A 16,404-nucleotide genomic window follows, 5' to 3' on the forward strand; every position below is an offset into this window, starting at 1 on the left:
ATTTATTTTACAAAATATAGTTAGTTCATATTTTTAAACGTTAATTATGTTCGAATGACCCGAATAATTCTTAGAAAAAAGTAATTATTATTATTACGTTAATAGATAATGTTAGTAATTTACAGTTACAGAAAATTAATTTATTTATTTGCCAATTGGACAGTTAAAATTTATAAATGTATAAATACGTTTGGCGAATAAATAATTATAATATTTGTGATATAAATTTTGATTTTGTAACTAAGGAATTGTTAATTAACATTAAAAAGAATTTAATATACCATCTTCATAATTTGCTTATATTCAATAAATAATTTTACAAAAGGTATTATTAATTCGTAAGTTTAGATTGTTAATTTAAGATTATTTAAAATCATATATATATATATATATATATCATAGGTAATATAATTGTATTAGTTATTTGGCTAAATTATTCAATTACAGATTTACAGATGATGTTTATTATATCTTTTATGGTATTAATATTACTTTTAAATAATATCTTGTTTATTTTTAGTATCACTTTTACTATTTTATCAATAAACGCACTTATATTACATTAATTTGCCATCTAAATCAAATGTTTGATAGTGTTAAATATGAAAATGTTCACTTCTATATGTGCGATTTCCGGTATTTATAGTTGTATTATAAAAATTAGGAAGGTAAATCAATATTTGGTAAAATAATAATATTTATATTTATAAACAATATTTATATTTATAAAAAATGCAGCCATATCCGTTTCTAGTTCGAATGAATATTGATAATTGTAATAATTTTTTGGATTTATATGCAATTGTCAATCATTATTTACTTAACAGAGAATTAAAACTAAAGGCAATTAATATTAATGAAGAAAGAAATTCTTTCTCATGTAACTATCATTTAGCTTTATAAAATTTATTATACAAATAAAAAAAAATTGAAATAATTTTCCAAAAATTGTATAAATTTCTTCGTCTAATTAGCTATTATTTATTATATTTATTTATTGTAATAAGAACGGCTGTAGAAATATGTAACTACGAGAAAAATAAAGGCAATCGAAATGACACTTTGACTTGTCGTTTAAGCGACTTTTGCAGATTTTCTCGAATTAAATATACATATTTAAAAGATTCAATTATCACTGCGGACAATGTAACACATGAAAATGAATTGTTTTTTTTTGTTTGTTGAAAATAGCCATATTACCATTTATATTTAAAGTTAGTGAGTGGCCTGTTCCACAGTTAAAATATAGTCAAATAAATCCAAGTGGATAATACGCGAATGCACGGTGAAAGCTCGCAATTTTTCCACAAGTAATGTGAAACTGCTTTGAAAATTGTTAATCTTGCGAGTCAATGTGGATGTGCTAAAGCTAAATTTAAATAAGTTATAAGTTAGTTAATCGACAGACTTGGCTCACACACATACATTGTCTGGTCGACGAAGTAAAGTGTGGATTTATGCGAGTTCCTGGACAATGATACGAAGCATCAAACTTTTTCATAAAAGCTCGGCGCTTTTTTTAATGTTCTTTTACACCGTTAAATTCGACTATATTACACACACTTTATGCACTACTTCGAATAATCAATAGCTCTTGTTAATGTGGATTAAAATTATTTGTTAAATAAATTATGAATTATTATAGTTATGAATGATGATGCAAGTAAGAACGTATTGGTTTATTAATAATCAAAATTCGATGACAATTATTAACTGTTGTTGAATAATATTTGTATAACAGTCACGTTAAAACACATGTCCTACTTTCCTAATACTTCCTGTAAGCTTTTTATTATTATTATTATTATTTTTTTTTTATTAAAATCTCGTAATTGAATTGTAAATGATCTGTTGCCGTAAAGCTTGCTAAAATAAACAATTAACTTCTTTCGAAGATTCATTTATCATTGACATTATTGCCGTATCGTTAAATTCCGTATTAATTTTAATTGTCCTACATCATACATTTTCCTAAATGCAATGATATAATTTAAAGAAAAAAAAACTTTCTAAGGTACGATGTCTATAAAATTTCGTCTCTAGAAAAATTTATCTTTTATGCTTTTATGGAACACGCTGGAGTAGCGATTATATAAAACATACTATGTAATGTATATATATACATCTTAAATTTTAAATATATGTATGTATTGACGCTGTGTGCGTGCACGAGTATATCGAAATATATTGGCGTTGCACATAATCGTCAACTCCATGTTTTTCTTACAAGTATTGGATATATCAAGATGATAAACATATTCATTTTATTCTTTCAATTCTTTTGTAAAAAAAAAAAAAGAAAAAAAATCGCGAATACGAACGTCTTCTTTTATATTGGCGCAAACACGTTTATATTAAATTCTTATCTTATTCTTTTATTATTTATTTATTTATTTATTTTTTTTTTTTTTACTTTTTCATTATTATTCTTTTGCTTTACATAATTTATACTATTTGTATATAAGTACTCGTTTAAAGTGGATAAACGATCACATAATTGTATATTGTAAGCTATTTATTTTTAAATTTTAAACAAAAAATTCTATTTAAATTTAACATATAACTTTTTTTTTAGATTTATCTAAATTGTCTATCTGTGGCTATAATAGTATGGCACAAGTAAATAAAAAGTTCTTAGTGTCAAAGTAGTAAAGATAATTTATAGCCGTTAAATATACTGGGTGAGAAAGAATAATCATAATAACAATAGCAAGCAGAATTCTGTAAATAATTGAAATAAAAATTAAATTTAAGAAACGGTAAAGACAAGTAATCATGGATTATTAAGGTTTTAAATATTTTGTACAAGTAATCCAGTTATAGTTGTTTCTCTAGTTGTCATTGAGGATTCATACGATAAGTTACAGTTAATATGGTGCATTTAAAACTTATTTTGTATGTCCTTCTTGCTTTTAAGTAATTACTTTATGTATAATAATCGCAGCTTTTGTATTACAATTCTCGATCTGTGCGCACTAAGTACGAGAAAACATCATCTCACTATTTCAAACAACGTCCATTAGAAGGAGAAAAGAATTGCAGTTGGCACAAATTGAGGGCGGAAATTCCTACAACGGAAGTCTATAGAACGACACACCCACTATAAAATATACGATTTCTCATATAGAAACAGAGGAAACGATTTTACATTATTTAATATGCCTTTTTATATTTCACTCTATAAGGAATGACGAAGCTGTAATTAAGTTTTATAAAACATTAATTATTTATTTAATGTTTATAATCATTTGGTTAATTTTTGGAAAGAATTAATAAATATTTTTATTCATTTTAAATAAGCTGTCGGCTTTATTCTTTTGTCTTAATATAATTTTTATCTAACATTACAATAGTCAATAAATTCAAATTGTGAATAGGAACGTGAGTTTGTCGCTAAATGTCGCTAATTAATTCATCTAAATCTTTTATTTTTATGTAATACTTGGGAAAAAAAAAACAATCAAAAAGAATTATTCACGTTTCAATCACATTTACGTTCAATAATCATTCTTAATAAAAAAATATTTAAAAATCGTTTCCTCTTACAATTTCAAGCCATTGTAAATTAAGAATAATAAGTATAAGTAATCACGACGACCAAGTTAATTTTATCTAATTAAGGTACTGTTAATACAAATTAATAAGTTCTTTATTTTAATTACTTTTATATATTTGAAAATCTTCACACCTATTATTCAAAATATATGTCAATTAGTATTATTGTTTTTTTTTTTTTTTTTTTTTTTTTTTTTTTTTTGTTGGTTAATTGAAAAATACGTTTCATTTGGTATGGAAATTTGGTATGAAATTCAATGTGAAAATGAAAAATACAAATTATATTATCAAATCAATATTTAATAATCCAGTTTCGTTAATGTTATTTTTATGCGTAAACACATGCTGATAAAAAAAAGGCATAATAATAATAAAAAAATGTTCAGGGAAACTCAAGCTTAGCACAGAAACTTTCGATTGCATAATTGATTTTCAGCTGATCTCGGAATACATTTTTCTACATATCGAAATATTGACATCATTGAATACTTTGAAATTAACGCTTCTTAAAATAAATAAACTGTACGTCTAGTAAAATTAGCTTTCCATACCAAAGTACTTCCTTTTATAATTTATGCATAGTCTATGTACTTTTTTGCACAAACATCCGTTACATTAGAGAAATGCTTGTATTTTGTTTATTATTCATAATATTACTTAGAACATAACCGTGACTTAATTCAATTAAAATTCATTTAAAATATATTTACATTTATCTACCAACTAAGTTACATTGTCACTAATATTTTTTTCTTAAAACTGTTAACATTAATATATGTTTCTTTCCATTCCTCGTGTGTACAATAACTCTCCTAAGGTATTTTCATAATATAATTTTAAAACTGAAATGCAGTACATAGGGTCTTAATAAGCTCATATCGATGTTATCTTTTCTCGGCCCTTAAACTCGTCATCCTTAATTCGCGACAATTTCACGCAAGCCATCGCTTTGCCATTTATCGTCAGCGCACGCATAATCAATCGTCGATGCCCAGTAGTAATGTGTACCAAGCTCGTGGTACATTCCACTCAGCTCATCAAGAACGAAGGGGCAACTCGCTCCATAAGTGCGAAAAAGGAGGAAGGAAAGAGGTGAACGGGGATGGCCGAATGAAAGCGTGAATCACGTCAACGTAACGTCGCGGCAGACGTGTAATACGCGTACCTCGGGAGCTTTTTTTCGTCCGGCTCACGTGTCTCGCTCGCGTCCTCGTTACGCGAGTCAGGGCGTCGTATCCGGTTCTTGTCGGGCATGGGCGTGACTAATCGTCGGAACGCCAGTTACTGGGGCGGACACTTGACAACCGTCGTCGTCGCGAACTCGCTGAACTTCTTGTCGATAGGAACTCGGTCGTCGTAGAGGGTCGGCGCTTGGAGGATTATGCCCGCCGTGCCGACCAGCACCGCCAGGGTGAAGATCCATAGGAACAGACGGTCCAACACCATCGCCACGTACTTCCAGTCCTCCTTTACCTGCGACACACATTCCAAACGTTCCACACCTTTAAGCCTTTCGATTTTTCTTTTTTCCCATTTTCCCAATGCCAGCCCGTCATTAGGGAGTCACTTATTATATTTTTCAATTAATGATTCTTAACTTATAATAATATTATACTTTCTAGATCATTTTTCATTCCTAAGGCTCTTCTAATTAACGAAATCTTAAACAGCAATGGCTATACAATTATTGCAGATTAACGTTTTAACGTGAATTACATACTCTTGTTTGTTAAGTGATACTTTTATCTAAAGTAAGGGCATATATATGACATTTTTTCCCGGATAATTTTATATTTGAAATTTTACGACGTTTCGTGATTATTATGTTGAATAAGTATTAAAGGAAAAGTTTAAGTTTTGATGATTAATTATGCGACATGTATGATTGGTAATTAGTCTCGTCATCATCAATCCTATTCTATTAATTTTGTTTTATTTTGTCTATTATTCATTAATACTAACAATGATATTATTTCCAGTAGTCATATATTTTTATTTCTCTTATTTGTATTTAGGTAAGTAAATTTGTCGTTTCAAGAATAAATTCTCATTTTAAAAGCTAATTTAAGCATTGTATGATATTTCTTTAGTTGCAATGTCAAAAGTTCTAAAAACAAAACATACTGATATTTGTGTCAAATTTATGTTAAGTAAAGGATAAAAGAAAAAAAAACAAAATAAAACAAAACAAAACAAAACAAAAAACAAAATGTCACCGAATTTAAAGTTGCTATTACCGAATGGTGTAATTTAAAAGTCACAGAATGTTAATTTTTTGTAAATGTACAATAATAATTTTTCCGTAATATTGAAATTTTATGTAAATTTATTTCTACAATAAATTCAGCGCTTAATATGAATTGTATAATTTGAAGATTGTTTTTATAATATAAAATGCCCGAGCTTGTATTCATGCGAATTTGTTTAATTTATACGCAAATGACATTTTAATTTATATTAAATATAAGTATAGAATTTAGGATAGAAAACGATGATGAACGATTAAAATTTTACATAATTTTTTCGTATCATTTTACCGATTATCAGTTTATCAATCCTCACTATGTTGTTATTCAAATTGTTCAAAGAATTTAAAATTTTATCAAAATTTTACATACCCACGTATATTCGTTTATATTACATAGATAATTTTGCTCTTGGGACGATGAGTTTTAGTCGAATAGACTTATATAAATAATGCTTAAATCTCCAAAGTATTCTTGATTTGTGGATGAATCAATCGTTGCACTTTTTAGAATTAGAATGTGATAATGAAAAAGTATGGTTTTACAAATATTACTACCGACATACGTAAAGCACTTAGTAATATTTTTAAAATATCTTTTTATGATATATTAAACGATGGCCTCTTTATAGATCATAAGAAATGTCTTTAATCAGTGTTATTATTATCATTATTGCTGTTACTATTGCTGTTATTATTTTCAAATTAATAATTCCCGCTCGATTACGACGATCATGTTATCGTGGACGAATCGCATGTTAACCGAGTGCAAGCATCTTTAAAAAATTTCATGGCCGAGAAAGTTCGAGTAATTCGAGTATTTCTTTTGGATTAAACTAATTACGCTGTAACTAGCCTTCGTAGGCATATTAGAATAATAATCGGCACTCGCCCGTAATAACGCAATAATAATAACATTGAGGGAGTACACGAGCGAATCAGTAGATTACGTCCACTGTCAAACTGAACATGGACATTCTCGTTTGAAATGGAAATTTGTCGTTTCCGAACGCCAGAGTAACGTACGACTGGCCAACGCCACGTGAAAACTAAAATGTCAATGCAGCCTAGAAAAAGCTATTTCACGGAGTCATTAGCCCGCCGTCGAGTGCCAAAGCCACGGGGATCTCACCTTGGTCGAGTCCTCGAGCATCTTGGTGTGCTCGGCGATGAAGCGCACGCAGATGCACGACCTGTGTATCTCTGGTGGGCACTTGGAGTGCGAGAAGGTAGAGGAGGGCCGGAGTACCGGGCTCTTGGAGTCGTCGAGGACGGCAGCCGCGGCCACATCGCCGACCCCGGCCACCTGCAGGTCGTCGCACTCCGCGTGAAGAGGGAGTCGTGGAAGGCTCGGGCCGTGGATCAGGCAGCTGCCACCGAAACGCGCTCCGTCCGTCAAGCTGAAACCGAGTAATGCAACCATTGTGCTTTTCTGCGCTCTGAAGTGATTATTTATCAATCTCGTGTAATAATGTGTAATTTGTCAGCTATTATTGCTCTCTAATTTGAAAAAGTCGTAATATTACATACCGAGCTTGTCAGTCTTTTTAAATTAATTTATTATAATTTTTTTTGTGCTTTACTTTTTATTTAGTCACGCGTAGAAAGCAAAAAATTGTGAGTAATTACTATCTCTCATGACGTATATAGTGAGCTTTAGCTTGACAGATCGTTACTTTTTTTATAAAGTTTCTATATCACTTTTGTTCTTTTATCCTTCCCCGGACCCAATTTTTTTTTTTTTTTTTTTTTTAAGATATAAAAAGTTGTTATAGCCCCTTAAGGGCCATAAGTTTATTAAGAAAATTACTTTATTACTTTGCGCATTTTTCATCGTGAGCCAACGTCTAGTTAATATCAATTATTTAATTGCCTTTAATTGTCTTTAATTGTCAAGAAAATTGTTTTTTTTTTATTTATTTATTTATTTTTTTATTTTTTTACCGGTTGTTAAGAAAGGTATGGCTTATATAACAACTAGGGTAGAAGACGGAATATGATGCGAGAATTAGAAAATTATCCTACTTATCCCCTATTATAAAAATTATTTATAGCACATTTGAATATTCAAGAAGATGAAAATTAATGTTTGCAGGTTATCTCAATCAAAGCAGTGCTCGTTCATTTATTTAAAATACATTAATTCACGGTCTTGGTTCGTTATTCTATGTTAAAATTCTTTCAAGTTACATTAATAATTTTGAATGCAATCGTATCATCGTTGTCTTAATAAATCTGTGATATTAGTTTGCGCATTATTTGCGAAATATATTATCAACTAATATATAATTGCTACACTCTAGTTAATGTGCACTCAAGAAACTTATAAATATATGGCTTTTATGTACACATGGTCTTATTGTATTTTAATTATGAATTGCTTATGTAGTTTGAGGTAGAAATGTAATTTAAGATTACCGAAAGACTGCCGTTAAAATTTAGTTTTCATGTATTATAAATTTAAGCATTTATTTTGAAGATAAATCTACGAGAAATGTATTATTAATTCAAATATCGTCTGACGCTATTCCTCCTTTCCGGGGAGGGGGGGGACTTCGTGCCTGAAAGTAATAGGCTTCTTTTTGATTCGTACAGGCTCCATCGATGTTCACAATTTCCTTTTTCATTTAATAATACTAAGTTTTTTAATATAAATTAACGAATAATTGATCGTGTATTGAGATCCAATATAATTCTCATCAATATTAATATCTTTATTTCTATACAATTTAATTTCTTTGTTGTTTTTTTTCCTTTATATTTTTTATTATATGAATAAACGTGTTAAAAGTAAGTTAAGGAAAGGATGGTTTGCCAAGTAGGTCAGCGCTATTATTTCAAAAGGTAAGGTATGTATTTGAAAATTTCTATAAAATACTAAAGTAAAAAATTTTTTTTGTAAATAATTTCTTTTTCTTGTCAACTCGTTCTTCTATATGAGAATGAATTTCATCAGATTTTTAGAAAATATTTTTACACTTTTGACAATTCAGACTTTGTAACTTGCAGCTTAAGTAATGACTGCAAGTAAATTATTGTTTCGTTGTAACAGGTTTCAAGGTGATAAGGTTCGTACACTTGTTTTAACCATGATCGCGACTGGAAATTTGAGTACAATTATTGTGAGATAACAGATTTCACCTTATCCATCTCAAGGAGCGCATACCGATTTTTGATTACCTTCGTAAATACGCGTTTAAGAATAATATAGAATAATAAATGCTCGGTATCGTAAGAGCTAATTCGAAATTTGAAAATATTAAGATGTTTCGGTGCTCTTAGCCGCCACGTAAAAGAACAGGTGTTAATAATTTTGTTAAATAGTACTCGTAAAAAAGTCGTGAGCTTTCCATTAAATTTTTCTCTGCGCAGGTGTTAAATTTTTCGTGAATATTTTCGTATTACTTCGTCTAGCCGAAACTCTCCACTCCCGTATACTTATAAAACTAATATCCTCTTGTAAGAGATAACAAAACTTTTTTACATTCAACTATTGAAATATCCAAAAGAGCTTACCTGGAAGGTGAAAGATCGTCCTTGGAAGAAGTATGACCGTGGAATCTCTTGGAGGGAGTGAGATGCTCGTCGCTTATATCATGACAGGACGAATGATAAGGGTAATAGGATCTATCTTTGCTGCCCCTCATGCCCCTCATGAGGGCCCTGGTTGACGTGAATCTGTAATGGCGCGTAAAGAAAATCGATCTTGTATCGAGGAATTTTTTTTAAACATCTTTATTCCTACGATCTTCAAATATGAAAGGTCTAACGATTAAATGAAACTTAACGGGTCGATACATGATGGATACAGCATCGGATAAATGGAAAATTAATTTAATATATTTTCTTGTGTTATGTCTTGTTTTCACAAAGATGAGATATTTATACGTCAAATCAAACTTTTCTCTGTCTCTCTCTCTCTCTCTCTCTATTTAATTATAATTCATTAATTTATAAGACATATTCAGAGTTTAAATGTATATTTACTTAGATGTATATATACTTAGATGTATATTTACTATCATCGGTTTTATTTATCCCCGTGACTCGTCCCTTCGCCCCGAACAATTCCCGAGTTCACGAGGTAGAATAGGATAACGGCACTCGTCGGCATTCTTGCGGCCAATGCGAACTTTCCGCTGTCCCTGACCATATGGGCTTTCCTTTCCTTCGACGATATACGACACGAGGATTGGAGGCACTCCAACGGCGCTCCCGGGGCCAAGTAAACGCGAGCAACTCCAGCGATACCCGCACCAAGTTCACCCGGAGATCTATGAAGCTTTTGAATTTCCGACCTCGCTCTTTTTCATCCAATCTTCCTAACCTTCGCTTACCCACTGTACTTCTAGTTAGTGTCGAACTCTTGACAATGAAGGATGACCGACCACCGCGTACAGCGCCTTCGTACAATACCCGGAGAATAATCGGGAACACTTGTACCGTTTATTATAGCGAGAGGACGTATGTACTTGGCACCCAATGGAGTTGGTCGTTTGGCAAACATTATAGTTCCATTCAATTACGAAATATCATGGCGGACTATTGGATCGAATGGTAAACGAAATTATTGAACACGATGATTTTTATATTTATTAATGTTTATTTGGGAAAAAATACTTTTCGCAACTAACGTACTCGCCTGCGTATATTATTACACTATTTGGGAAAGCACCTAATGGCTGGATGATCGATACCAATGGCATTTTCAATTATATGCTCACGAGGAAAGAGGACATGTATTTGAAAAGTGCTTGTAGACCTCTTACCTAACTAAATGTCAATCCCGAGAGATGCGATTTTGTTCTTTCAATCATTGTTCAAATAGCAAATTATCTCATTAAATAAAGTATGTTTTTTTTTTTTTTTTACTATCCATATCATTTCAATATCTTGCCTGAATTATTAAACGAATCGATCCAGGATAAGAGAATTTTATGATACAGATGATTCTGTAGATAGAACAATAATAAATTTTCTTACGGCGAATTAATATAATTTTCATACTATCTTCTACACGTTAGGAGACATTAAATTTACAATTTACAATTTTCTGAATGCAGGCTGAGTTGAGGCTGAGTTGGTTCTCAAGAATTACGAAACTAGCGTCGATTATTATTGCTAATTTCAACATTCAAAGAACTATTGTTATAATTTTAATAAGATTATTAAGCAAATTAAATGAATTCAATTAATATTTGATAATATTTGAAAAACAAAATATTATCATTTAAATTGTGAATTACACGAATTTCCAAGGATTTTCATTACAAAATCTTCTTAATTCCATGAGAAGTCCATTAATGAAAGTTACAATTAATTAAAGTGATTTAAACATAAAATAATATGAAATAAATCTTTATCGGTAGGATTATTACATTTCAGATAATACCGAAACAATCGAAATTGTGAAATATTTAAAAAAAATACTTTTTACTTTTATGCTTGACGGAGAAAGCCAATTAATTGCCAATATGATAGTACAATTTGTTTCATTAAAAGTAAAAATGCGGTTTGAGATTTTTTTTTGAATTTTTGAAAAAACTTTATTGCGTATAACGAAGAAACTTTGTGAAAACATCCATTTTATCAGCTATATCAGGACAAAAATTTACCGCAACCGAGATTAATAGTATTATCCATAACTTTCCAAACTGATTTACCATGATGAGGAGGCATGCTGCTACATGAAAAATCTGCATGTAAAAATTCGCCTTAAAGAATATGCAATACGAAGTTTGAAAATAGGCGACGAGAGAGGAAAAGTTTATAAATCCTTGAAAAGGATAAATAATCATTTTATTTCGTACTGCTTAGTCACGAAAGCCACGTAATTCAACATCAATATGTATTTCATTATGCAAGGAACATATTTTGACTCGAGTTTTTATATTGTGTGGGAAATAAAATCCATCTATTCGGTAAATCGTCCATTATCGCTACCATTCATACCATTCATCCCTACCTTAAGCAATGTTACCTTAAAATGTTCATCGTTAATTAAATGGCCAATGGAAAACGATATTTTATAGAGTAATCGGATATTATATATAGGTATGGGCGTATATGTGGCGACATTAATATTTTAATGTAACCTAATCGTCGCATCGGTGCTCATCACCGTAACGAGAATTTCACCTTTGTGATCGAAGGCTCGCGACTATTGTTATTAGAAGCTCGACGGGGGTGCCGTCAGTTAAGAACTTTCCGTTGCGTTGCCAAAACGGAGCGAAGTTGAGTGCCGAGGTCGCGAAATACGATAGGGATACTCGAGAAGGGCGTTACGCGGACGCTCTACCGCTTAAGCACCAGGAGTTTTAACGATTTAACGAGCCTGGCTATGACTCTGCACTTGGTTGGACACTTACCTCGTCGGCTCGAACTTGTACTGAGGCCTCCGCATGACAAGGAGCCTCGGCAGGATGTGTATGAAGACTCTCTTGACCCAGGGCGCCATCTTGTGGGTTTGGGGCGAGCGGAAGTGGACGTTAAGGACAACCACGGTGACGCATATACTGAAAGCATAGAAACCATAATGGACGCTGTTAGGTCTTGCCGACGCACATTTTCCAGTCTACGATCGAAAATAAATTTTAATTCGCCGACTGAGATTGATCGTTCACCTTGTATTTTAGATGAGATTTATGGGGCTTTACCCTCGAGTCAACCTCACCAAGCTAAACGGTTATTTTGCTTATAATAGTTTTCTTATAGCTTCTTTACAATTAACCCTAAATAAGTATTTGGATTTTCGTAATTTGGATTTTCTTCGGCCTATAATGCTCGAGGGCGTGGATTACGAAAGCCGATGAGTACCGCAAAATGACTTTGGCCAATTTAATATTATTCAATAATTAGTTTATGTGAAGTAAGTATCGTTTGCGAGTGTGACGAGGAATTTCTTATTCTTCTTTTTTTAATTCTTTCTTTTTTTTTTAACGAACGATGAATTAATTATGTGTCCGATGTTAGAAAGTATTTATCTATTATTCATTTAGTTTGTCGGATGGCTAATGATTGAATGTCCTTGAATGAATTTGTCCAGTACGTGTACCGACTGAAAATCACATTTATTCATTGAGATTATAAATAACGTACGAATATTTTATTTTAATCGACCTGATTGACCGAAAAGTAGCATATTATGGCTTTTGTCGTTATATTTAATTTTCACATGCGTAAACTCGTTTTATATAGTAAATAATTTTTCCATCATTGCCACTCTACGGAATAAAAATATTTATTTAAGAGTATTTTATAATGATTGAGTGTATTTTAAAATTAGCAAAATCCAGCGAATTTTCAGCCGAATGTTAATTATTGAATTTAATCATTCATTTGGAAATATTTTTTTGTAAGCATCCTTTTACTTTCTTATCTTTTTATTTAAGAGATAAAATGTCTTACAATTACGTTTAAAAAAAATTTATAATCCTTGTTGCAATATATTTAGTTTATAATCAGCTTAAAATAATTACTGATTTTCTTTTAAATATAATTTTGAAAAATAAGTTTTGCAATTTTTAAATGTTAAATGAAAATCACATTTTGCTTAAAATGCATTTAAATATTAAGAATAGTATTTTTTTTCTTTTCTTTTCTTTCTTTTTTTTTTTTTTTTTGTTTTATCTTAATCTTACGTTTAATGTAAGATGGAGCAGATCTGGTGCAGTTTCCTTTAAGAGAAAAATTTTTTCTTTTTATCCGTAGAGCTTCAGTTTAATTCAAAATTTTTTTTTGTATTTTTTTTTTGTTTTTTTTTTGTTTTTTTTTGTTTTTTAAGGAAACTGCCATAAGTTTCTCATTTTCTTTATAATTTATTTTCGATAAAACTTTATTTTTTATTATAATTAAAATTCACAGATATGTTCAAAATAAAATATATCCAATGTAACGAGTAAGACCTCTTGCAAAAATAATAATTTAATAAGATTATTTATTTGCTTTAGGAAACGAGGATGATTATTAATTTTTTCATTGTTGTTGAAAAAATTTGATCCTAAATTGTAACTTATGGTACATTTAAGGATAAAATAGAAACGAGAAAGCTTTTTTATTTGAATTCTATTTTTACGCTTAAATAGTTTGATAATTGTTTATTTACTTAGGCTTAAGTAAGCGTTTTAAAGAATATTTGAAACAAGAATCTTAAGTTTATTTTTCACTGAAAACTGCTAGGAAATCAACCACGCACCATGAAATTTATGTGCAATTTCTAGATATCTGCTTTACCTAAATATAACTAATATTCATACATTATGGCAGTAGAGTAAAATGGACTATCGAGTTAAGTTTGCATATTATCCTTATACATCCGCTTTAGTATATGAGATTACGTTCGAACTGTAATTGTGTTAATATATTTGCTGCCGAGAAAATGTTAAATTTCGTTTAAAGTTTGCCACAATATTAAGTTTACGTACAAGGGAATCCTCAATCAGAAATCCATTAATTCATTATAGATGATAGATCGCACAATGCTAAAATTACGTAAAATTTGTAAAAAAAAAACAAAAAAAAAAAAAAAACAAAAAAAAACAAAAATTAATATGATTTTAAGCTATTTATTTGACATTATTAATGTATTAATTATTATTATTAATTATTAATGTTGCCGTTTTCAATAATATTCGTAGGCATTAATTGAATCAGAAGTTTTTTGTTAACAGGCTGGAAAGGGTGTGAGATAATAGATAAATAATTTTGCTGAAAGTATGATATTTTTTTATTGTTTTCAAACTATGTCGTTTTCAAATAAATAAAATCCAGCTTAATTACAATTGCAATTATATAATTATTATATAATTATTATTAATCGATACATTTATGTTTATCTTCAATTTTTTGCTTTAAGCATTTAATTTATTTATTCACACTATTTCTTACCGTTTCATTTTCCAATCGGAGCTTTACTTTATTTATAAACTTTGTCTCAGTATTTAACAATTTATAATATATATATATACATATATATATATATATATATATGTATATTACACACCTTTTACTTCCGTATCTTACATATATATATAATAATAATATAATAATAATCTACATTTATAATATTTTGAAATAAAGGAATATATGTTGAACGATTATAGCCTCATAATATTCAAATGTAATAAAATTGTTGATATATTAATTAGATTTTACGACGAGAAATAAGATTTTAATATTATATTTATAGACTGGTATTTGTATTTATACAAAATTATTGTAGTTTAAAAGACATATCAATTAAAATGAGCTTTTAATGTGATGTGAGCGACTTTCTTATTGGGAGTCGCAAACAAAGTATTGCATATTTAAATTACTTTTATATACTTGAAATGTGCATATCAATAGTAAATCTCGATTTATCTAAGACTTTCGAGAGAATATTTAGCGCAGTTAATAATCATTTAATCGTCTAATTACGTATATAGAGCATAATTTAAATCGCCATGAGAATATAATATGACTATAGTAAAAAAAAAAAAAATTTTACTGACTATTTATATAGAAACGTTAGAACTAATAATGCCTCCTAAAGGATTACGATAGTAATAAAAAAAATAATAATGATGATGTGCATGCAACATACCTTAAACATCCGTGTACAACATATATTGAGGTTAAAAATGAAAAAGATTGTCAAGTGTTTGAAGAACCTGTTGAGTAATATAACGATCCACTTTTCTATGAAATAAGTACAAATACCTCGATGTAATGAAAAAGGTCACATTTTCTTTTACGATTATTTACCGTTTGTTCTCGAAATGCCAAATAAAGACAGTAAAAAAGGAATCGAGCAAGCTCTACACGCACCGATCAATTAACTTTCTTTTCACAATACCATTAATTATCACTTTATGGCTTTTTTTCCTATTATTTTTAATAAGCGACGAACTGTTGTTTCTCATGTAAGAAGCTCGGATGCGAAGAAGATAGAAACGTCCCACATGAAATATTGTTCGAAATATCTCTGTGGATTTTGCGAAATTATTTTTGCACCCAATTTCATTTAATCGTCCCCTCGCCCTTACTAACGCTACAAGCCCGCGAATATATAATTAATAGGCATTTATGAGGAGCGCAGCTAAAGGAGATTTTCCGTCATTTAATTGATTCTTCCAATGAGATTTTATCAAGCTACTTAAAGTATGAAAGTCAATTAAGTTTTTCAAGCAAGACAATTCATTTTCTCCGGAGCTCGTGTGCGAGTGCTTTCGCTGACTTTCGAAAGCTCCCGATAATTAAACCAAACAGAGCAATTAACCGCGCAACGGAGAAAGATTTTCAACTCGCGGAACCAATTTTCCGGATCGATTCCCATCTGCTGTTGCGCAGCTTAGGAGAGCCCGTGCCACCGTTTCTGAACTATAACCGTTCGCCCCCCGACCAATCGCGGCCATAATTATCCAATAAATATCTCGCGGCACCTCGACTCCTCCGCTCGGACTCTGTCGACAGCTTTTCAAAATGCAAACGAGCCCCGGCACTGCGGCTGGCGAAAATTCATGCATAAGAATGAATCGGTCACCGGGACTAATGCGCCGACCGCTCCCACGAACACGCGAGGTGCCGCCGCCGCCGTTGCTTTTTTCTTCAACCAGTCCCTCTCG

General features: G+C 30.5%; 1 protein-coding gene across 1 annotated transcript in view; it reads right to left on the bottom strand.

Moving 5' to 3' along the window:
• Nucleotides 1–4,661: 4,661 nt before the first annotated feature.
• The window catches only part of nAChRalpha4 (nicotinic acetylcholine receptor alpha4), a 198,801-nt gene continuing 187,058 nt past the window's right edge, over nucleotides 4,662–16,404 (bottom strand). The window contains exons 9-12 of the mRNA XM_011499055.1: nucleotides 12,169–12,315; nucleotides 9,317–9,478; nucleotides 6,933–7,200; nucleotides 4,662–5,028 (exon numbers count right to left, since the gene is read on the bottom strand). Of these exons, the coding sequence (XP_011497357.1) occupies nucleotides 4,837–5,028; nucleotides 6,933–7,200; nucleotides 9,317–9,478; nucleotides 12,169–12,315 (769 nt within the window). The 3' untranslated portion in view covers nucleotides 4,662–4,836. The remainder of the gene's footprint in view (nucleotides 5,029–6,932; nucleotides 7,201–9,316; nucleotides 9,479–12,168; nucleotides 12,316–16,404) is intronic.

Source organism: Ceratosolen solmsi, unplaced genomic scaffold (genome assembly GCF_000503995.2).
Source record: "Ceratosolen solmsi marchali unplaced genomic scaffold, CerSol_1.0 scaffold2, whole genome shotgun sequence".
Classification (NCBI taxonomy): Eukaryota; Metazoa; Arthropoda; class Insecta; order Hymenoptera; family Agaonidae; genus Ceratosolen; species Ceratosolen solmsi.